The sequence below is a fragment of the Xenopus laevis genome, chromosome 6S (assembly GCF_017654675.1).
Source record: "Xenopus laevis strain J_2021 chromosome 6S, Xenopus_laevis_v10.1, whole genome shotgun sequence".
Taxonomy (NCBI): Eukaryota; Metazoa; Chordata; class Amphibia; order Anura; family Pipidae; genus Xenopus; species Xenopus laevis.
Genome location: NC_054382.1, coordinates 48940023 through 48965821, shown reverse-complemented (window position 1 = coordinate 48965821; position 25799 = coordinate 48940023). Strand labels below are relative to the sequence as shown.

General features: G+C 35.6%; 1 protein-coding gene across 1 annotated transcript in view; it reads left to right on the top strand.

Moving 5' to 3' along the window:
* The window catches only part of LOC108719696 (contactin-associated protein-like 2), a 1103988-nt gene that overhangs the window by 592873 nt on the left and 485316 nt on the right, over positions 1-25799 (top strand). The window contains exons 5-8 of the mRNA XM_041567571.1: positions 5753-5956; positions 8023-8207; positions 9116-9259; positions 10205-10469. Of these exons, the coding sequence (XP_041423505.1) occupies positions 5753-5956; positions 8023-8207; positions 9116-9259; positions 10205-10469 (798 nt within the window). The remainder of the gene's footprint in view (positions 1-5752; positions 5957-8022; positions 8208-9115; positions 9260-10204; positions 10470-25799) is intronic.

Genomic DNA, 25799 nt, shown 5'->3' with positions numbered 1-25799 from the left:
ATATATATATATATATATATATATATATATATATATATATATATATATATATATATATATATATATATATAATATCAAAACAGGGGGGTTGTGGGAGCACTCTAAAGGCTTTAAAGTATATATATAAGTATAATAAATGCTATTGCATATGTACCCAAATAGGGGTTATTTTGTTACAAAGTTATGATCATAAAATTGGTAAGCCACCATACCATGTCAAGGTAAACCCCGAATGGCGGTCCCTAACTTGTTTTATATTTTATGTGCATTTTAGCATTACCTGTAATCAATGTCCATTGAACGCTGTTTTTTCACTGAGGGCTAAATCCTCCCCAGCCAGCAATCAGGCTTTTAAAGGAGAGATATTCCCAAAACAAACACCCAATTTTAAAAGCATAGGATCACCACTAGTTTAAAGGGGGGTATGGGGTGCTACAACCACTGAAGCTATGCCACAGCTTCCAGCTTAATATACAATATCAAAACAGGGGGGTTGTGGGAGCACTCTAAAGGCTTTAAAGTATATATATAAGTATAATAAATGCTATTGCATATGTACCCAAATAGGGGTTATTTTGTTACAAAGTTATGATCATAAAATTGATAAGCCATCATACCACGTCAAGGTAAACCCCGAATGGCGGTCCCTAACTTGTTTTATTTTTTATGTGCATTCTAGCATTACCTGTAATGTATATATATATATATATATATACATACATTTTTTTCCCTATAATCAAGGACAGAATCCGCAAGTACCTAATCAACATTGAAGGGTTTCACAGATCAGGGCAAATTCACCAACCTCCGAAAATCCGTCTGCACTGGCTTCGCTCACATCGCAACACTTCGCCAGGCATAGATTTGCCAGGACAAATCCAAAGTTGCGTCCAGGGTTCTGAAAGCTAGCGAAGAATAATACGATAAGCAGTTCGAAGTTACGCTAGTTGCCATTTGTTAGGAAATGTAGGGGGGAAGGAGGGTACCCAAAAAAAATTTACGATCTTTTTTCTGGCGCAAGAGGTAATGTTCAGAAAAATCCTCATCTTAGTGAATTAGCGTAGTTACGTCCATTCGCTAGAGCGAAAATTCGAAGTAGCGCTATAGTCAATCTCCTTAATTTGCGAATTTACGCCAGGGACCCTTATTAAATGGGCAAAGTGGCAAAATTACATTACGCTAGCGAATTTTCGCCAGCGTTTGCCACTTCATTTTTAGTGAATTTGCCCCCATGTGTTTTGTGAGGCTGTAGAGGTCTATCAGCAAGTACCTGAACTATCAGCAGGTACTGTAATTTATAGTTAATCACATGCTGCCCATTGTTGCTACAAATAATTTAAACAATAGTTTCTGACCTAATAGTCAACACAATAATAATAGATTTTAAATGTCTACAGAGAGTAATACATCTTAATTTAATTAGATTAGAAATTAGATGTAATTTTAAATCAAGGTTATTCCCTAACAGCAAATTATACAACATTAAACATTTCCTGGAAGGTATCTGTCATCCTGTAGATATCATTGAAGTACAAATCAGATGCAATCTTGTGCTGTTAATTCTCGTGGGGATTCTTTATCTGATCAACAGTATTTTTCCTAGGCTTGTTGTGCTTAATAAAATATTTACTGCTGCACTTAACCTCTTTATGTGCACAGTTTAATGGTGGCATGTGAGCTATGTTCTTTGCAACTCCTCATAATATTTAGTACTTTTAAGCTGTAAAATACTGTCATAATGAACAGCACAAATGTTACATACTGCTATGAACCTTTTATACAGATATAATATTTGTATTGCTTTTCAGTTTTTTTAGGTCATTATTTTGATGGTTTAAGGTGGCTTAAGGTGCCCTTATGTACAGGGCTTTAAAATATGTTAATGACACATAAATTATTGTAACAATAATCTCATCATTTTTTATAATTAAGGAATTAGTGTGTTTATCCTTTTTAGATTCTCAGTTACACTCCTGTATGTATTTCTCCATCTACACAAATGTCAGTGACATTTAATAATTAATGTATTTCTGCTGCTTAAATGTAAATGATCACTAGCTAATGGGCTAATGCCCTTATGATCTCAGTTATGACAACGTACAAAAAAAATTATTTACAGAAAGAAACTGTAAGCCATTGATAGATTGAATTTTCTCACGAAATTTAAACATTATGTGGGTAGTGGAAGAAACTGTTTCTAAAAAGACACAGACAAGGAAAATGCTTTGATCTACTTATTTCATAGTAGATTATAGTATGTTTGTTAAAATTGTATAGACATTAAATTATATTAACTAAACTAACTTCATGCAGACTTTGAATTCCCTGTCTTTTCTGAAAGGCACTCATTTGTTTTGCTGATATATAATTTCTCAATGAATTTGAGATTTGAGAGTCTTGAGATTTTGTTGGTTTAATGACCCAGAGCCTGCCTGTCCATTTCATGAGCCACATTTAAACACCTGCAGGTTTTGTGTCAATGGCTAGATGACTTCCACTTTGAAAGCACTAAGATGACATATCACACAAGTTGCAAAGGTTTATGCAAGGTCTAGAAAATAATAAATAAAACAAGCAAGTTACCTGCCAGTTAATATATAATTCAAGACATAGTGGGAAGTTTGATAATTTTATTACATTGATGTAGGTATGCGATAGGCCAGGTCACATTGTTTCAGTGATCAAGAAATATTCTCCCATGTTACACTCTTTAGGGATGCACCCTGCCAGATGATTCAGAAGAATATCAGACATTGAAACTATAAAGGTGACTTTATATCACTTCTAACAAAATTAGAACCACAAATTATAAATGATAAACCTCATTTACCCTCAAAACCACAGTTGTGGTAGCACAACTTTTATTGTGGTCATTTGCCATTCATTGAAGGTACTTTCATCCAAAGGTGATCATTGTACTGCCATATTGTTGTGCTTGGGGATGCAGCATCTGTAATACCTGAGCACCTTGAAGGTGGCTGCAGCTAAATTGATGACATTCTGAAAAAAATTGTGTCCTGTTTGTGTCAAAACACAATTGCTGCTTTGCATTGTGGGTAAAACACTAGCAATTGTGTTTGTAAATGAGTATATGTCTGGAGAAGCAGATTTAATCAAATGCCAATATCATTTTAGTGAAAGGTTCCACTGACGGAATTTGTAGACCTGTTCTGACTGTTACTACAACAGTCAAAGTGTCCTTTATGAGAGTAGGAGTGTGGTGGAGGATAACAACTTTCATCTGGGCATGAAGTTGCAGGGAACCAGACCATGGTTGTGGGACTTGCAACAAATCAGTAACATATACAGTATGACAAGTCTACCTCAGTATCAACATCTTGGAAGAAAACTACAGAGAACCTAAGACCATTAAATGCCTGTAAGGTCATCTATATTGTGTAGGGTCTTTACCCTATTTGTTGCAATGCAAATGGTTCTTAATACATGTGTAAATTTGTATTTTGGTTTTTGGCTTTGGGAGCAAGCTGGAAGCTTACCAAGTTTAAGCGCCTCACAAAAAAGGCTTAAAGGAACAGTAACTTCAAAAGTGCTTTAAAGGAATGATGACACTATAATTTAGTGTTGCCCTGCACTGGTAAAAATGATGTGTTTTCTTCAGAAAATGTACTATAATATATGAACAAGCTGATGGGTAGCCAGGGGGCAGCCATTCAAGCACAGAATACACAGATAACAGTTCTGAAGAATTCCATTGTATACTACAGAGCTTATCTGTTATCAGCTTAGTATCCTGTGCCTTTTCCAGCTTTGAATGGCTGCCCCCATGGCTACACAGCAGCTTGTTTATATAAACTATAGTAGAGCTTCTAAAGCAAATACACCAGTTGTACTGGTGCAGGGCACCATTACATTATTTTTTCATTATTTTAAAATTCTTTAATTTTTTGGTGTTACTGTCCCTTTAAATACACACAAAGTTAGATTGTAAGTCAGTCAATGGCAAAAGTGTCCTGAATGGGGTTACACACCTGTCTTTAATATGAGAAAAATAAATAGTGGTTGTGCTAAAAGTGTTATTCTTTTACTAGCTATTTTTCTGTTATGAAGCAGTCAGCAGATCACAGTTTTGTTTTGCCCATAATATATTTTTCTTTAATCAAGATATTTTGGTTAAATAGAGGTAATGAGCTATTTAAAGATGTGCCGTTCTCTTCCCCAATTGTTATTTGTGTCTCAGGTTTACAGATAAGATCTGTTATAAACAGGGGGTAATTGTGGCTGTTCATTAAAATTAACTGCCTTCTTCGCCTCCAACAGTTGCTCTGAAGAACCGATACACATGAGAAATAGTGTTAACTTTGCTGTTCTGCACTGATTGATGCAAGAAAGAACAAAAACTAAAGATATTAAACCTTAATTACAACAATGAGTTTTTTATTTATTGTGTTATGCTGTACACAACTGAAAATAAGAGTTTGCATACTGTAAATACTGGCATTTTAGTGCCCCCAGCTGACGACAGGATGCCAAATTCTACTGTTGAAATGCAGCAGTCTTTTAATTTTTAAGTTTTATGTTCCCTGCATCTTAGCATGCTGCTCTAAATGATATTAGAAAATAAATCTGATTCTCTCCTACAGAAAAAATGGTAATTTCAATGTTTTAAAACAAGAATTTGTAAGTTACTCCAAAAGTAGTAAACCTATGGAAAAGTTTTATTTTTATTAAGGCTTAAAAAAAAGTTGTTGCCAGCTCAACATGATGATATAGTAGCTGTTCTTATCCACTAAAATATACAGAAGGTAATGTCAGCACTTTTGTTATGTGCTTAATGGACTAAATGCATTTTACACTGACAAGCTAAACTTCTCATTTTATCAGGTCAGAAATACTACTTGCTACCTTGATAAATCCACAATATTGAACATATCGTAACATGAAATAAAAATGGAAGGCTCTGAGGTGTCATCTTTGCTCTAATAGCCAAGCAAGTTTTTTTTAATCAACTTGTATATCTATATATATAATCTGTATAGAATTCTGCATTTAGATGCATGGCGCCACTGCACTTGTAGTGAACACTTGTTTAATTTTTTTGTTAAAAATCAAAAACAAACTAAAGCTTTTTCACAAAAACAATGATCCCAAACCAGAAGCCAAAGTGAAATTGAAGTGGAAAAAGGGTAAAGAGATTAAAAAGGGCCATCTTAATAACCTCAACAATCTGTAGCAAACCTGCCTGGAAGAATGGTCCAAAACCATTCCCAAACAATGTGCAAAAAACTGAATTTATTAATTTCCTACAGGACAGGCAAAGTTTTACTTTTTCCATTGGTATTGGCAGAATGTATTTTTGCTATTGTTTATTACTGTATATGCCTTCCATGTTTATTCAATTTATAACCTATGGAGGATAACCTATGTAGTACCAGCCTATTGGCATTTCTGGCCATAAATGCCAGTACAATGATGTTTATATGAGTTGAAACTCATTTTTAAAACTCTCTTTTACCGCTTTTTTAAAACCACCCTCTATTATATTTCCCACCTCATTTATATCATCCTTCTTAAATTTTTATTCAGACTAAGGGAATACTATCCAATTAGCTATATTTTAGTAGCTACTTAACATAGCTTATCACATCTAAAATCTTTGCAGATTAAACAATATTTTGGGCCATTGTAACTTGGTTTGCATTATTGTTATCTGTTCTGGTAGGTAGACTAAGGCGGCAGTCATGCAAAAGTCTTTTTTTCCCCATGTCTGATCTTGGTTTCAATTTATCCTTAGGGGCTGATGTTATAAATTTTGATGGAAACTCTGGTTTATCCTATCGATTCAAGAACAAGAAGATGAAAACATTAAAAGATGTCATCTCTCTCAAATTCAAAAGCTCTGAAAGTGAAGGTGTGATCTTTCATGGAGAAGGACAGGAAGGCGATTACATTACTTTGGAACTAAAAAGGGCAAAATTGGTCCTTCAGCTAAACCTAGGTAATTTCAGAATAACAGTTACTCTTGTGATATATATAGGTCAGGGATAGACAACCTTTGCCAAAACAGATATTGGCTGGGTGATACAGAGATGTTTATACTGCTCTTCCAACTTCTGTGTGTGACACCTGGAATCATTTGTCTGATCTTCCCTGACTGCTTAGACCCACACATCCATTTGAATTTGTTAAGATATATGACTCTAAATACTTTACAAATTAAAAATGTTAAATATTTTTCATCATATATCGAAATACAAGAGAAACTTTTTTCATTATATTCAATTATTATTATTTCATTATATGCGCCAACATACTGATTTGGAGGACACCTTGCAAATACCAAATACTATTATTTTGTGTTTTAAGACATTTTTGGAAATTGACTTTGAGATTAAATTCTAATAATTGTATCTCCCACGTGTCCTTAGGCAGGAGTATTCCAACATTGCAGGAGGGACACAACAAAGCCCAAAATGGCAAGGGCATGTTAATAGAGGCTTAATATAGAAGAGAACAGCACATAAAACCCTTTTTTTCTGCTGTTGTCCTTGGCCCTGGGGCCATCATCATCCAGGGACCAGAAATACTCCCATATTTCTTATTACCTATTGGCAGGGGAACAAAACAGAAGCACCTAGAAGCTCTGAACTGCCCCTACACCTGGACATGCTTATGATATATAGGGTATAGGGTAAGGAAGGATGCAAATATAAAGGAGCATAAACAGATGCAATTACCTTTTTGAATAGAGGTTTATTGTACACAATTTTATGCACAGCTTTGCACTGCACACTTGCAGAAAAGAACCCTGTCATCTAATAGCACACATTAAATGTTCCTGTGCTAAATCACAATATACAAAATTATCTATTTTTGAACAAAGCTAAAAGGTAGATTGATCTGAAGCAGCCAGTGAGATAGAAATAAGACCTGCAGTAGTAAAAAAAATCATCCATCAGTAGCCTGTCTATATCAAACAGGTAATGCATATCAACATGCAATACATATACCAGCTATAAGGAGGTACAGTATATATATACACACATACATATATATATATATATATATTAATATATATATATATATATATATATATATATATATATATATATATATAAATATATACATATATATTATATATATGTAGTGTCCATAACCAGTTTTCTTTTTAAAATCTAATATATTTTGAGAAGGTCTGCGTATTAAAGCAAAACTGTGTTGCTTAAGTCTGATGCTAAATACTTATTTATTTTTTATTTATATGCAGGTCTTTATTTGCCAATTTCCTTTAAGAGTTTGTCCCTTTAAGGCATTTCACATCAAGCATAAATGTCAGAATATTGAAATGTATATACTAAAATCAATAGACAGTTTGTAGAATTTACAGTATACAAACTGCAGAACCAACACACCAAACATCCGTGAACACAAAGGTATCAGTGGTTGACCTATAATGGGTTGGAATTATAGGGTCACTAATAACTTCCACATTAAGGGGCTCTGTGTAATAGAAAATTAAAAGCCCAATACACCACCTTATCACCAAACGTCAACCCTTTGCCCTCAATCTGTAGGTTAACGCTATACTTACTTCAGTAATTATATGTTACTTCAGTAATTATATGTCAGGTCCAAACTGAGCTCTGTACCATGTGTTAAAAATCTGATGCAAGGTTCAAAATGCAGCTCGCATGAGCGTAGTTCTCTTTGCAGTGGTATCAAAATAGTTTCTAATGTAATATATCTGATTAATATAATCACTGGAGTATGCCAATAAAAGAAGCATTGCACTGCATCTGTAAGACTGGCAGGTACCGGTGGTGCTCTGCAACATGCGCCTGATGATGAATCTCCCCTTGACAAATAAGATTACTCTGGAATCATAGGCAAACACACTACATCTGTGGTGTAAAACAGTGCCCCATCAAATTGTCCACTACATTCGCTGAGGCATATTTATACTTTTTTTGTGTGAAAATAATAACAGTCATGGAATTTAGCACACATTTTCTAACTGACTTATTCTTATTTATGCTTAATAAAGAATTTTCCTTTGTCTGTCAGGTAGCAACCAGTATGGATCCATTTATGGCCACACTTCTGTGACATCAGGAAGCCTTCTAGATGACCACCACTGGCACACTGCCATTATAGAACGCCATGGAAGGAACATTAACCTCACACTTGACAGGCACATGCAGCATTTTAAGACAAATGGAGACTTTGAATCTTTGGACTTGGATTTTGAGGTAGAAATGCAATTATTGGCAGAACCATATTATATTCTACAAGCAGTCTCTGTTTGTGAATGTATCACCTGCATAACTTTGAGTTCATCTAATCAATGTATAATCATATTATACATAGCTTGGTACAGGTAGGCCATTTCCCGTAGACTGCATTTTAATCATTTTTTTCTCTCTGTAATAATATATAAGATATAAAATTCCAGGTCCTGAGCATTCTGCATAATATGTGATTTTAAAGCTTAAAACTACTGAAATGGACTTTATAGGGTTTATTTACTTATAATGAAAAATCGCACCTCTTAGTGTACATGCTCTCAGTACTGGCAACTGGGCGATAGCATTGTTCTACACCTCTTGAAGCTGCAGCCCAGGAGTAATCCAATGTATTTTGTTAAAGGACAAGTTGAACCCAAAATAAAAAGTTGCCCAATAAAACAAAACCTAATTCTCAGAAACTTTCCAATATACATTTATTAATTCGTTATTTGTTAAAACAATTGCTAGCATTTGCTTAACTCTAGGTTGTTGCTTTTTAAGCAATGTTGCAAAAGACAGCAAAGACAGGTCTGTTAATCAGCTGCCTTCTGTTACATAGATTTAAGCCTTCAGGGCAGAGAATAGAAAGGGCAGACACATACTATTCAATAGCAATACATATACAAATAACTTAAAAAACATAAATATTTTTTGATTTGACATTCCTTTAAACAAGTTATGTATTTACTACTGATAGAAGCAATTATATTAAATTAATAATCTTAAAGGTGCCTTCTGTAGATGCCAAAAAGCATTAATAGTGCTAGAACTCAACAAATGAATTGACCTTATTCATTGAATAATGCAGTGAATAATACAAGTACAGCACTTTATTTAAGTTATATTTTGTTTGTTTGTTTTTTGTTTCTCAGCTGACCTTTGGAGGCATGCCTTTTTCTGGAAAGCCAACCTCAAGTAGCAGGAAAAATTTCAAAGGCTGTATGGAGAGTATCAATTACAATGGAATAAATATCACTGATCTTGCCAGGAGGAAGAAAGTAGAGCCATATAATATGGTATGCTATCAGTTCTTCTAAGTTGGACAGCACATATATAGAAAACTTCCATACATACACACAGAAGTACATGTAATAGGAACACCATTATATTATACAATAATAGAAATTCATCTTATTAGTAACTATGCCTTGTGTTATCACAAACAACTGCTACATGTATGTAGCACATGATAATAAGGCAACATTTTTTTGGTTTAAAGGACTGAATGTTCCTACAAGGTTAGAGAAAATACATCCTATATTATATTGTTTGATGATAAACATATAATGAACCATTATTGTATGCTGCAACATTTCTATAGAAATAATATCTTGCAGAACTATGAAAACTATGAAACAGAAAGTCAAAATCCTTTTTATACACCGAAGTTAAATGACAATGTCTTTGCACATTCATCCAAAGAACAAGGTCACAAAAAATATTCTGCACACTTTTTCTTCCTATATGTCAGCTTACACATTATATACATACATTGTATAGGAAAAAGCTGTCTGTTATTGTGAATGGCTGACAACACTATCAACATGTTAGACAATTTAGTTTTTATTTAGCTTTTCTTCTACCCTGTTTAATGCAATAGAAATAGCCCCAAGAAGAAGGTTTGGGTAAAATAAATAATTGAACTGCAGGAATAAGATACAAGGTTTATTGATTATTTCCTTGTCCTTTGAACAATGTACATATTTAGTTTATCTACTGTACTAGTTGTAAATTGTTCATAAAGATAATAGAATATATGATTTTTTAGTGGGAAGAAGTGGTTGTGAGTGTTCATATATAATACAATCAGTATGTCTGCTTTAATTCAACTTCCCTTCAGTGAAGAGTAGAAAATGCTTATTTAAACCAATTTTCCATAGAAAGTGAGACATTATTTATTGTCAGAGCAGTATTAACATTTGCTAGTAATATAAATGAACAGTCTTCTTCTTTATTTACAGGCTAATTTAAGTTTTACTTGTGTTGAATCTCGGACAGTGCCTGTATTTTTCAATGCTACTAGTTATCTTGAAGTCCGTGGGCGCCCGAATGAAGATTTGCTCTCTGTGAGCTTCCAGTTTCGTACTTGGAATCCTAGTGGCCTTCTTCTTTATAACACTTTTAATAACGACCTTGGAAAAGTAGAAATTGATTTAACAGAAGGCAAAGTTAGTGTGCACATCAGCATGACCAAGTCGAAGAAAAACCGCATTGATATTTCTTCAGGTAGGCAATCCATTTTACTGATTTATTATCTTTTTCTAAAGAATAGAATTATTATATTTTATTTTCCACCTTTAAACTGTTATCTGGTTACATCTTCCCCACCAACAGATCAGTGGCTTGGATGAGAGGCTGGCAGATAAATAGAAGTGGCTTCAAATAATATAAATGTGGGTGCATCTTTTTGGCTGTGATGTAACTAACAGGGTAGTTAAGTGTTAGAGATATCAATCCATAGGAAAATAATGTTAACAAGTAGTGAATTTGATATTTTGTTAGAGATTGTGTAATTTTGAATCTAGCTGATTTATTTTAGGAAATATGATGCCAATTGACTGATATCACTAGTTGCACATTGTCAATTTTTAGATGAATTTACAGTAAATAGTAAATTTTATGTCAATGGATGAATTAATCTGTGGCCTATGACCACTTCTAATAAGAAATGAAAAGTGGTCTCTTTCCTGATTTGTAGTCACGGGTCAATAAAAAGTAATAATATAAAAAATAATAATTGGATAAATATTTAAATATGGCTGAATATGGCTTAATATGTTTTTTTGTATATTAAGGGGTGATTTTTCATGGTTTGTATTTGAATTTTTGTCACAATTTGAAGTTTTTTTGCTCAAAAAAATCACAAATTCAAATTGTATTATTTATTAAGCTAAAACACCTTGAAAACTCAAATGCAAAAAATATCGGCACCTAAAAGTTTGAGAGTTCATGTAGAAATCAGTGGGAGTTGTTCTAGGTAAAATTCAAGCTATTTCTTAAATTTCAAGTTGGAGTAAACTCACAAATTAGAGTTATTCGAGTTTTTGTCATAATTTTATTCAATCAAGTTTTTTTACATTCTGATTCATACATAGGAAAACTTTGAGTTTTTTAAACTGTGAGTTTATTCGAAGTAGGAAAAACCTTTTTATAAGCCCATAAGGGAGTGCTCAGTAACATAATGTAACCATCATGTTTTTATGTAGGAGGTAGCAAATTGGGCTGACTAGATTTGCTCCACTTCCAGGGTCGGACTGGGGGGCCCAGGGCCCACTGGGACTAATGTCCAGGGCCCCCTCCGACCCCCCGCTGACCGCTGACCCCTACTATGACACGCCGAGCGCATGCACATGCACAGATGGCGCTGCACGTCGCCTGAAAAAACATTTTTTTCCCCGAAAAAGAGAGAGGGGACTAGCCCGGCCCACCGCATTTTTTTCCCGGTGTCCCGCCGGGCCAGTTCGACACTGTCCACTTCAGTTTGGTCCAAGCCCAAAGCATACTCAAGTTCACTGGCAATGGTATTCATATACTGTACATGTATCAATGAAAAGTTGTGTTCTGTTGTTATACTAAGGCACAACATGCTGTAACATGCTGCCTGGGAACCCCAATACCTAGGGGCCAATTTACCAAGCTCAAGTGAAGGATTCAAAGTGTTTTTTGGGCTACTTCGATTATCGAATGGGCTACTTCGACCTTCGACCTCGAATCGAAGGATTCAAACTAAAAATCGTTTGACTATTCGACCATTCGATAGTCGAAGTACTGTCTCTTTAAGAAAAAACTTTGACCCCCTAGTTCACCTCCTAAAAGCTACCAAACCCAATGTTAGCCTATGGGGAAGGTCCCCATAGGCTTGGCTAAATTTTTTTGGTTGAAGGATAATCCTTCAATCGTTGGATTAAATTCCTTCGAATCGTTCGATTCGAAGGATTTAATCATTCGATCGATGGATTATTCCTTTGATCGTTCAATCTAACTTTTTGCGCAAAATCCTTCGATATTCGAAGTCGAAGGATTTTCATTCCCCCGTCGAATATCGAGGGTTAATTAACCCTCGATATTCGACCCTTGATGCATCGGCCCCTTAGTGTTAAAAAGGTAGTGTCATGTTGCACAATCTTGACCAAAAGATGTTCAGTGATAAATCAGTGCAGAGTACCTCTTTGTTTTATATTAGATTAATTTATTGAATGTTTATGGGTTTATTTATCAAAAATCTAATTTGTGAGTTTTTTTCTACTTTGAATAAACTTCTAAACTAATATTTAAAAAAATGAAAACATTTAATAAAATTGTGAAAAACCTTGAATACCTACAATTTGTGAGTTTACAAGCTCAAAAACTCGAATTAAAATTCGAAAACTGAAATTTAAAAAATGGCTTGAAATTTGCCTAGGACAACTCCCAATGTTTTTAAATTTATGTTTTCAAGTTTTCTATGCTTAATAAATAACAGACATACAAGTTTTTGGCCACCCCATGTGCCATATGATATACACCATTACTGTCTTACTTTCCAATGGTCCTGAATCCCCTTTGCTAAATGAAAGGGTACTGGGAATCTCTCATCTCACAGTGCCTCCACCTAGTGAGATCTGGGGATACACCTCTGGGTGGCCCCACTAGGAAACAAATGATTAACCACACTGTTTCTGTAAAACAAATAGAACTTTATATAAATGGAAAATGCTAAGTAAAATATGTTTGACTTTATGTTTAATATTGTTTTAAAGGAGTACTAAAGAGTAATGTTTATTGATCAAATTGAATGTGAGTATTGTCACATGCAGAAGGGAGAGGCCTCTTCAGTTCTGTTTATTTGGGCCAAATTAAACAATATTAAGTGAACTGTAGGATTATTGTCAGGCTAGCCTAACCATGCCTAACTAAAATTATGGGAATATTAGCCAGGTATATATATGATAGCTAAATATGTCAGCAACTTAAAAGCTCAGTTGTGAGCATTACTGCCTTGGAGTTTTGGGATCCCAGTTTAATTTCCTTCCAGGTTAAGTTGGTGTATTTGTATAGGTTTCCTGAAGAGCCAGAAAATATACTGATAGGTTAGTGTGTCCATAGCAGAAAATTAAACTTCAAAAGAAAAGAAAAAGATAGTAAGAGCCCCCGTACACTCAAATGAATTAACTAACTTATCTAAATTATATAGTGAACCAATGAGTTGATAATTATAAAGTGCTTGTGCTAATAAAAAAGATTTGCTTGATTGATTAAAGCCTTTTGATAGGCTTTAAATAAATAATTAACAAAACAACAAGTTCAGAGAAGCATAGAGTTGCTTTTTCTGTGTATTAAAAATAGCCAGCACCAACTTGTTGATTTATGTACTTAATCTATAAGCGATAGATTCAAGATTCCAATAAATTATAAAGTGCAAGTGCTCAACCGTTACTCAGTTGCCGACTGGGTGTGGTTCAAAATGATTAATTTATGCAAGTGCTAGTGCATTATAAAATCACAAGGTAATTCATTAATAATATAGTTTAACAAAAAAGGAACCAGGACCAACATTCAAGGAAATTTGAGTAGGAAAAGGAAAATAGTGTAGAGGTGGAGAAGTCGCAAAGAAACTGCTGCCTATTATTTTCTAAGCCCTGGGACCCCACACGGGGAGAAAGTAGTACACTGAGGACTTTGGTCTCCCACCAGTATTGATAAGACCGTTGACCACAGCTATTTGTTATTTGTTAGTTCAAATGCCACTTGAACTAAGATGGGTAACAGGTGATCACTTCTCATTCCCAAGAATGGATTATGTGTATCATAGACCTACAGCACATTAAATGGTAACAATAGTACAATAATAATGTTGATCTATGTCAGCATGAAGTAGCGAAACTGACATGATACCATTTATTGGCTTCATTTAGTTTGTTTTACAAACATCCCTTTTTATGCTTTTCACAATGACTTACATGACCCTACAATGGGTATAAAAACTTAAACAATCTTATAAACTGGCTTCTTCCTAAGAACAACGGCACAAGATTTTTTAATCAACAGATTATTCATTTGCTTCGGTTACATCACTGTTATGAATGTCAGATTTCAATATTTTATGTACCACAAAAAAAGCAATAAAAGGTCTTATGTACAAGATGCTTATTATAGCTGTAAAATTTTTTCATTGGATAACTTAAGATAACTCATTTATATCACATTTCTGTTCAAAATGCAATTAGGTATTAGTCATCTCTTGCTTTTGATTTGATGTGTTTTGTAATATAAATAAATAATAAACAACTGAATAGCTAATAAAGCAATGCACACTCTAATCCACAAAGAAATCAAGAGACCCGTAAAGCAATTACAGTGAAATATTCAAATATCTAAAATTAACAATGACATTTTAATATCACTTGCATATAAATCACATGCCAGTGGTGGTGGTGGTCATAGTGTGGGGGGGGTGTTAATAGTTCTTTGTATCAACTGCCCTTCTTTGCCTAATGCATTTTTGTAATTTCTTGCCATTATTTTTATAGTCATAGGATAAAAAGAAATTGACCTCATTCTAATTACCATTTATTAATAAAACAGTAAACCCTGATACAGTGAAGAGTATATAGAAATAGATAATGGTAATGTCCTACTGTGTATCATCTGAAGATGATTCTAATATCTGTGTTACAGTTTGTAAATAACATTGAAAAATATGGCAGGACTGAGAAAAAAAACGACCCAGAATACAGTACAAAATAAAAAGAAATTCTACAAATTATTTAAACCCCATAACTAAAGGCACTAGCAGAACAAATACATGCAATGCCCAGTCCTATGAGCAAAACGAGAAACCACTTACAAATATCACCATTATTTTGAGAGAGTGTATTAGTCTAATAAAGAGATGTAAGCAAAAGCTAATTGTAAGTTGCTCATGAAATTTGGCAAAGCCTATTATGCAGAACTGATTTCAAAAAGCCGTGAGCTTACAAAATTGCTGTTGATTCAGACTCAAAGAACAATAATCAACTGCACATTGAACACATTGAGCATGCACCTATACACTTCAGAGACTTCCATGAAAGAAGAGTAAGTGCCTACATACAGATGGGTACTATAGGGATCGAATGAAAAAAAAATCATACTGCTTGCTAATGGTTCTAGGTACTGTGGCAGCTGCTGATTTTGTCGGTGCTCCAAAGAATCAAGGAACCAATGTGATATTTTTGTCATTGATGGCTTTAAATAGAGCTCTTACGTTTGTCTATTTAAGATCATACAATTCAGTTGTGCTTTTAAATGGTATAAAGGAAATCGTAAACTAGGTGAATAATGGTGCAAGCTAATGGTGTTGCAAATTATACAGTGTTCTTTTAAAATGATGCACAAATTGTGTTGGTATATAACTACATATAAACCCTTAAAGTCCTGAGCTTTATATTATAAATACTGTAAATGTAAATGTACAGTAGTACAGTAGTACATATATAGTATAGCAGTGAGAAATTTTGGGATTTTAGTAAATAACCATAATATCAATAATAGTAAAGTACCGTTTTATTTGAGTCTCCCGTAGCATGACAATGCCTTTTCTGATTGTCAATGGATTGTACAATTTGTACTCATAGTCAGGCAACCAATTCTATTAGCAATAAGGAAATGCCACCAAGACTCATAGGATAAAGAAATCAGGTAATGTTTATTCGCATGCGGGGACCACTCACGTAGGACAAAAGTTGTACATAAGTATTCCAAAGCACCCATGTCCCTAAGCCCCTCTTTATACCACTGGGTGGGGGTTCCTCCCTTATCACTGTGCCTGTCAGGACTGCTGGGAGCAGCCAGCGGCGCGTCTTACCTTTCCGGTGGTCACGGCGGATCCAAGATGGCGGTGTCCATGCAACGCACGTGAGTGCTGCGGTGCCAGCACAGTGACACCGGCATGATGGCATCACCGCCGGCGCCGAAATTCAAAATAAAAGGGCACCCAGGACGCTGTATCCTTGCCCAATTATAGGTCTTACTCGCTTGTGAGTGCCTGGGTACTGAATCTTTATATATATTGATTGTTTCCTCGACTTTGACCTCAGCTTTTGATCCCGACTTTGACCCTTTGCTGCCTGCATTGTGATTTCTTGCCTGTATCCTGACCACGACTTCTGCTTAACCCTTTTGCTACCGCAACCTGGACTTCTGACCTTGGGTTTCCTCCTTGGTCCGGACTTCTTCCCTGGGAGCCGATAGGCCCTCTGACAGTGCCAATCAATCCTTGTCAAATGTTCTTGTTTACATTGTACATGTTCTGTGACCCATCCTCTAAAATCTTCCAGGTTGTCTGGTCTCAGGTGATAATCTTGTCTGGAATATTTGGGGGGACTTGAGACATATGCGATGGATGATAATGATGGTAATATCTCAGAAAGTACATTACAAGGCAGACAACTCATTATATGATATAAACTACTAGGCCTGCCATTCTCTATTAAACATCAAACAAATTAAATTCAAACTATAACTCATACTTAATTAATAACATATTTAATTAGCCTCATTCTTATACACAGATGAAATTAAGATCTAACTTATCCTCATATCATGAAAGCAACAAATAAAGTGAGAAGGCAAGGCTAGATATACTGCTGATTTATAGTGCATTAATTTATTCAGTGCCCATTGAATAACAAATGACTGGATGATACATCTGCAGATTATACTGTTTTATTTCGGCATTTTTTTTTGTATATTTATATCCCTAGTGAAATATTGTCATCAGTAAAAATGGATGCTCCTTTCGGTTCTGTGAAATCCAGCAGTAAAAACAGATAGGGCTTTTTCAGTTATATTGTGTCTGATGTCATAGTCATGTTTTTCATGAAATGTTCAGGTTGTCTGCAATCTCATATAGAATTCCTTTGCCTTGAGCTTATTTTTCCCCTTAGTTAAGGTCTCATTGTTAATCCTGAAGCTCAAGGCCCAGTCTTTTAACATGTCCTGTCAACAGCAATTTATTAGATTTTTGAGATATGGGCATCCCTTTGTCACATAAATCTGCATCAGATAAATCTACCCGCTTCCACAAGGCAACTCTTAGCCCTTGGGAATCCTTGGTGAGTCTTATATTGTCATAAGAAAATCAGTACATTTATAGCCAAATTTGAGTGAAGGCAAAGTCACATGAGAAAAAAAATGATGTTTAATGACAGTCCTAAAAATGTATTGATTTTTAAGCTACAGATGAGAAAACTTTTTTTAATGTTTTCTCTACTTCCTTTTTAGTTGTTAGGATGTCTATGATGATACAAAGACAAAATAATGCAGCGTAGAAGTGCACACTCCCTGTTAAATACTTAATTAAAAGCAACAGTGCCACTAAGTAGTACAGGTATGTTGCACATACAGTATCCTTACACCAGAAGCTTCAGTGAGAAAGGGAGGGAACTTTTAAGCCCCAGTTAATTAACATGCAACTATAAGGAATGTCTTGTTCTAAAGGCAGAGTGCAGCTAGGACCAATGATAAGCTAACATTTGTACAAGTAGCAAACTCTGGGAGACTAATGATTTTAAATGTGCTACAAATTTAGAATACTAATAGGCAGTGTAGGACTTGCATACCATAAGGGGCCTTGTGTGGCATGTGAGCTTACATATTTTGGTCAAAGTGTTGTAATAACACCTCATATTTGTAACAAATATAGACGGGACCTATATGCTGACCATCATTCTCCTTCTCTTTGTGTGCAAATAATGCCTTTTTATCATTTATAACAGCTACATAGGTTGGACCAAGAGTTGTAACATGGGTGCATCTAGCAGTTGGACAATGCATCGTTTAGACTGAGTGCTGGTGATCTCTTTTATTTTTTTGTGTACACCTTTGATATTGGCTGGGAGTAAAAAGCAATGTATCATAAAAGCCTACCTTCAATTGACTTGCGTATGACTGACTTGATTCCTCATTTCCTTTAAAAACAGCAAGTAAACAATAGCATTAATAGTGCTCAGGGCTCTCAGTTATGGCAGGCCATTCATGTTAATTGGACAAGGGTAAGTGTGTGTAAGTGTGTAAGTTACAAAAATTCATGCCACATCTGTATTTCTTATTTTTCATTTAACTTTGCATCTGTTTCATCAATTTGGACACTGTTATTTTCAAATGAGTATCCCTTGTCTTTTTGGTGTAGAAAGACAGCTAAGTCTTGCCCTGTAGAGTTCACCCTCCTATGCTGAGCCATTTGCTTAGTGAGTAGTAGGTGTTTCCCCAGTATATAGGTCAGTGCACTCCTTGCTACACTGGACTGCATATACCCACATTGGTATTTGTCTCAGTGCATTGCTAGGTTTGAAAAACACAGGGACGTGGTGTTTGTTGAAAATACTCCTGAGTTTCTCTGACACTCCAGCTACATATGGGATGTTTCCCCAACTATGTGTCTCCGGGCAGTTATTTCTTTTGGTGTTCCTGTTGGGCTTGGTTGCTGCTGTTTTGACAATGGCCCAGTCTGGGTAGCCACATGCTTTCAAAGCTCCTCTGAGATGTTTTTGCTCCTTGTCCTTGGATTCTGTATCACTTTTCACACTTTTTGTGATTGGATTAGTGGAAGAGTTTATATGCTGAGGACCTCCCCCACCAGTCAGTTGAACTGAAGAAGCTGCTCACATGAGTAGTGATGAGTCCAGTTGTTTTAGAATTACTTATACTAGATAAAGATCAGCTTGTTTTCCCACAATGCATACCTCCCAACATTTTGGAAATGAAAAGAGGGACAAAAAAGTTGCCGTGCGTAGTGTGGCGAAAATTTTTGTTGTCACACCCCCTAATTAACATGTTCATTTTACAAAATTTTGCAGGTTATAAAAGTTTGAACATATTTCTGTGTTTTTTTTTCAGTTATTACAGTTTTGCTTTTTTTTAAGTTGAATTGCCCTTTAAACTGTGAGTCTAACATTTCCCAAGGGACCTGTTATCTGATATTGTTACAATTACTTATTTGTTTATCTAGATTGCTTATCTAGATACATTTGAATTATTACAAATGTATCATATCTTTTGTAGTGGTTGTTCTGAGCTCTCTGCCAAAAGCCAATTAAGTTAGAAACTTTGTTTCTTTTTCAGGCTGTTCAGTGCAGAAAAAAAGAGACTTTCCAGTACAAATGAGGAACTGTAGGTTGAGCTGTCAAAAGAGGGATTGTCCCTCTAAAAATTGGACAGTTGGGAGGTATGCACAATGCACCTTGGCAAACCCCAAATTGTGTCTCCCACTCACAGCAAAATCTCTGTGCTCCCAAAATGAATTTGGAATGTGTATTGTAGCACCTTTCCATATTGCATAAAAAAGTGAACACCTGGGATAAATGTGAACTTACCTTGTATGTCATAGCCCATAGTAAAGAATCCCTAATATGTTTTGTTTTCTTTGTCAATTGTCCACTACTGATCCCATTGAGGAAGGTTATAATTACTGATTATTCTCCTCTTTAGCCCTGCTGGCCACTGTTCTTGTCTGTTGCTCATCATAAATGCTTTTCGTCTCTTGGTCTCTGACTATACCTAAGCTAACTTTGAATATGAAGTAAACATACCGGTACTTATTTTTTTGGAATTTTAAAATTCATTATGTTTTTGTTCTGCAACTGATTGGATTTCTTTTGCTATCAGAATATTGTGATCCCAGTTGTCCTTGAAGACAGGCAGTAGTTTAGAAGTCAGAATATAATTAGGAGAAGGCCACTCTTACAAAGAGAAGCACCATAAAGTAACAATAATAAACACAGCCTTTTATACTGTAGCATCAGTTGTTTGGTGGTCCAACAAGCAGATAGCATTTTAAATTGCAAGCTGGGAGAGGCAAAATAGAAGTTATATAATTCAAACCACAGGGGAAAAACAAATAGAAAAGTTGCCAATAGTTGGCAATAAACTGTACAAAGTGGCTAAGAATATAAGAATATAGGAGCTAAATAATAATAAGTTATAAAGTTAGTAAAATGCTTGTAAAAGAGCCCTTAAAATTTAACCTAAAGGGCTATTCCCCTTTACAAACTGATTATCTTCCTCACACGTATACTTTTCTTTAAAAACCAAGTCCTTAGAAGCTGTAAATATTGTACCACCTTTAGAAATACAAAGAGAATGTGAACAGATGGTGACACTGTATATGACTGCTAATGTTTTTGTTGCTTTTTGTCCATAAATTAGTGAACATTCAAAATTTAGTAAACGGAAATCTGAAACCTTCCCTCTACCCTACCCGATATGATGAGAAAAACATTTACCAAACATTACAAATATCAAACATTCATAATTTACGTTACTACAACTTGTAAAATCGGTAATTTATTAGTTAGATATATATTTGCATGCACAGGTACAATCATTTTAGGTGTTGTGCAACCAAAATTAGTTGTCGGTTCAGATTGTGCTACTACTAAATGATGTTATGGTTGTAGTATAGAATTATAGCATGTTCTTTTGCCTGTAGCAGTGCAATTTCCCATTCTTAGAGCTGGGGCTGCTGTGATAAGTTAGTCCAATAAATGCATCTGTCTTTGAATTATTTATATATTTAAACTGAGCTTTATGGTTTTCTAAAGATTTCATTATGATGGAAAGACTTGTGCAAGGACATTTAAATATTGTACTTGTGAATACGAAAGCAGAGCATTGTACAGAAGAGATTGTGTAGAGCTTTGTGTGCTTTTGGGAAAAAACAAGAAATTATAAACTTACAATTTCTCTTTATTATATTGCCAGGTTGAACTCTACCCAATTGTAAATAGCTTTGCTTTCATATATAAGTTCTGCTATTGCACAAATGTACAATATGGAAAAGCAAAAACTAATTTTTCCCCACTTTCTCTTTGTAAACACACTGTAAAATTGGCAACTCAAAAATAACGATGTTTAATCACCTTTTAGTATTACTAATTTACAAAGGCAGTTGTTTTAAACCTCTGTAACACTAATTTGGTTACTGTCTCTTTAAATAGCAATAGACAAATACAAGAGTCCTCTGCATTCAACCCATTATTAATATATTTAAGACAGAGACATTTTGTGCATACTGCTACTGAAAAATGCCTCAGGGATTGTTTGAGCATAGGACTGGCCAGAAATGGGATGACTTTGACGTAGTTGGCCATCTTAAATATATTGCAATATATGGACGAACAATCCCTGTTCACAGTATGCACAAAATGTCTCTGTCTTAAATATATTGATAATGGGTTGAGTGCAGAGGACTCTTGTATTTGTCTATATGTATTTTGTGGTCACAGCCTCATTGCACCCCCGCCTAATATTTTTAAAAATTAGTGGTGAGCACAACTTTCCCTTGTTTGTTATCATTAAATAGCAACTTACCCTTGGCAATCCAGGGGCCCTGAGTCCCTTTTGCATATGAAAAGTACTGGGAACTGGGAATTACAGTGCAGTGCCTCCACCTAGTGAACACTGAGGAAAACACCTCAGGGGGTTCCACTAAGAATAATAAAACACACAGTTTGCAAATGAACAAATATAAACTTTAACACTAGTGCAAACTAATACAGACTTCACTCCTACACTGGGGACACATGGGACATTACCTAATTCACTATTAGGTGCTTAACTGTTGCTTTACACAATCCTTGGTAAATATCACAGTCCCAATCCTCTGGAAGGGGTTAATAACCACACAGTTCAAATGATTGTCCCTTCCCCAGAGCTCTTATTCCCCAGGTAGCGCTACCTTATTCTCCAAAAGTACCTCTCCCTTTTGAAGTTGGTAGCAGCTCCCTCGCAGCAGGTAAATGGTTAAAAGCTGTCTTCAGTATGGGGCCCCATGCTTGTACCCGTGCCAGTATCCTCCCTTGGGTGGCTCACTCACCGGGGTGCTCTCAGGGGAATTCACACTGGAGATCACACACAGCTCTGCAGCAGAATCAATCTCACTGGTGGCACCTTTCTCCTTCTGAGTTTGCAGCAACTTGGCAGGGGACAGGCTGGGCTCAATCTCCCCAGATTCAGCAGCTTCTTCTCTGTACCTTACAGTCTTACAGCTGCTCACGCTGGCTCTCTCTGCTCTCTCTCTGGGAGACCCCGTGCTTTTGGCTCCAAAGTCAGGCACACCCTTTCTCCCAAAGATGCACTGGGGTTCCCATCCAATCGGGTCGCTATCCAGCATGCAACTGGGCTGGATGATGTCACAGGCAGACAAACAGGGGAAGGATTCCTCATGTCCCCTACACCTCAATATCCAAGTGAAAACTAGCAACAATTTGAAAGACTATCCTTTGCCTTCAGACTCACACGGACTCAAGGCCTACATTTTTTACTACATGCTGTGACCACACTTTCTAATAATTCTGATTTCCCCCCAGTAACGCTACATTCTAACCAACTGAAAAACAAATCAACCTTCAGGACTTTCTACATACATTTTTAAGCAAATACATCCCATACCTGTTGTAGTGATCTGTATTTAAAGCCTGTAACTCATACCTAGGTTGTTGTGATAGACAACAAGAACACAGTGAAAACATGGGGTCAGAAGAAAGTCAGAACAATGAGATTGTACAGGTATGGTATCTGGAAACACATTATCCAGAAAGCTCTAAATTCCTGCATGGCGATCTCCTTCTTCTTTGTAATACTGTACTAACATGTACTTGATCATGACTAAGATAAAATGAATTCTTATTGGAGGCAAAACAAGTTAATTTAGAGGTATCTTTATCAAGAATCAAATTTGTGAGTTGTGTTTTCTACCTCAGATAAACTCAAATTTAGAATGTTTGCGTGTTTATGGAAAAATCTGAATGTCAAAAAATTGCAAGAAAAGTAATGGTGTAAAAAATTCTAATGATTAAATTCATGTCCAGAAAAAACTGAAATTGATTGAATTTATGATCTGAAAACTCGATTTGATCAAATTTTTAGAAAATAAATGGATTTTTGCATTAACATTTTTTAATTTTTTTCTTTCTTATTAACTCACAGACATTCGAGTTTTCGAAATTATAATTTGGATGTGTAAGTTTGGCTGAAAAAAAAATCACATTTGATTTTGATTTTTGATTTGATCTGCCCCTTTATGTATTCTCAATAACAGGTCCCATAACTGTAGTTAAAACTGTAGTAAAAATTTAATTAATTCAATACTTCAAAATCCTTACAATGTTAATGTAGGGACCTATAGGATCTATTAGGCTCCTATAGAGTTAATCCCCTACCTTTGCTTAAGTTCTCTTTTCCCTTGTTATTGGGCCAAGCCCTTCTAACTGGTAAAGTGTAACATCTACACCTATTGGACAAAGAGTGTAATGACACTCCCCTGCCACAATGCTATATAGTGTTGTGCAGGGAGTGGCCTCTTCCTCTTTGGCTCCTGGTGTCTGTGCTGCTAGGTGTTTCCCATTGAGCCTGGGATCACCAAGGCCCCAGTAAGCCATTTACCCCAAAGGGACCTGTACCTTTGGTGCTGAAGTCGGGAACCAGGCAATCCTTACTCTTACAGTAAGCACCTTCAAATACTGGTGATGTCGTCAGGAGGTTTTAGATAACTATACGAGTAATTTACAATGTGCAAAATGCAAAAAAGTTGCCACAATTGGCTGCTGGCTCCCTTTTTTTCCGTTTTGCAGTTAACACTCCCTGTCTGCCTCTAACATGAGGCAGTTAGGGAATGGCAGGAGGTACAGCCCACTTTAGGGCCCTGTCCTAACTACCTGCCCTAAGGCACACTGTAAGGACAGAGCTGAGCTGCACCTCTTGACGCTGCACCGAATGTTGGATTTTTGATACGGTGCTCAGTGCAACCTCCTGCAATTGTGCCCCAATGGTAAGTAAATTGCCCCTTATATGTTTCTATTTATGTCCTTGTAAATATGCAAATATTCTGTAGATGCACAAATAACCAATAAAAGATACAAAATAACAAGTAAGGGAAGGATTATCAGCAGGTGAACTCCCCTGTTCACAACACATGTAGTTGCCATTTGAACGTCAAAGCAATTGCTGCCATCCATTATCGCCAATCATTTGTCTATGTGAGCACTGCAGGATATAGACAGAAATGTTAATATGGAGCTTGATGTTTCCCCAGCAATTACAGAGATATCAGTGGGCAATTGCTACCTGTATTATATTGTGAGACATGTGTCCAATGAAAATCACTGATATGGCTGAAGGCCGGAAATTAAATATTGTGAGAATGTGATTTTCAATGATTCTAGGTAGAACCTGATGCATGTTAACTCAATTTACAATACAGCAGTGTAAAAACATGTACTTCACTTGAGAAAGCATGTTATTGTTATTATTATTATTATTATTATTATTATTATGTTAAACACATTTAGGTTATATTTAACAGAAGGAGCCATAAACAATGCATGGACAACAAGGTACACCATAAATGTGGTTGAATTAAAACCTCCAGCACACCATGCTTAGTGATACTGGGAGTTGTGGTTAGGTTTGGAGATCCTCTCTGTGCCTGCTTAGTATAAACCCTGAAGCATGGATATCACTTTAAGCCTTCAAATTCTGTTGATTATATTTCACAGTTAAAATAGTTTGCTAGTTTTTTGTATTTTGTCTGAAGACAATAAATCTTTTCTGTATCTGAAAGATTTTATACAGGATTGTTAGGGTGGTACAGGATTAAATAAGATATTTTTGTAGCCAAACATTAAATTATGATATATATTATATAGCCAATTTGTGATATATTACGCAATATAGTGCTGTCTGTATTTCCTGGTGATAAACAACCAGGGTCACGTCTGTATTTATTTATTTTCATTTGTCTCCTACATTAATATTCCCTCCTCTGAAAATGGCAGAGAGGAGAGCAGCAATGAATATTTGCATTGAGAAATGCAGAGGGAAAAGTAACACAGGGCTTAATCTTGTCTGCCTTGTAAATGTGCAGACATACACATTATGCAAAACTCATTCATTGACAAAAACTGAATTTTAACAAAGTGAGTTGATTAGCATCTTGCTGTGACTTTCCATCCTTTTCTATGCTTTTACAGGAAACAATATTTTTCTTCCCCTAACAAAAGTTCAAATTAGGCTACATAAAATTTAGGTTTTAAAAAGGGCATTGTTTCAAAATGTGCCGTTCAGTGACAGATTCTGACATTTGAAGACCTGACTGTTCAGTAAATGCAAAGATTATTATTTCATCTATGTAATTTTTCCTGACAGCAAACTCCATTAAACAACAGTGTTTAAACCTGACGTAGTGTTACTCCAAGAGACCCACCTTACAGGGCAGAAACTATTGGCCCTTAAGAAATTTTGGGTGGGCCATGTATACCATGCCCCCTTTTCCTCGTATTCTCGGGGGGGTCTCCATCTTAATTAAGAAATCATTGCTATTCAAGTTGATGCACGTCTATATAGACTTTTATGGCCGATAAGTAGTACTACATTGTGAAATCAATAACCAACCCTTGATCCGGGTGAATGTCTACATTCCACCACCGTTCTCTATAGAGGTACTGCATTTAATTTTCCAAAAAGTTACGGCCCTTCCCCCAGACCCAGTATGCTTGTTGGGGGATTTTAACGCCACCACAAACCCGAGATTAGATAGAA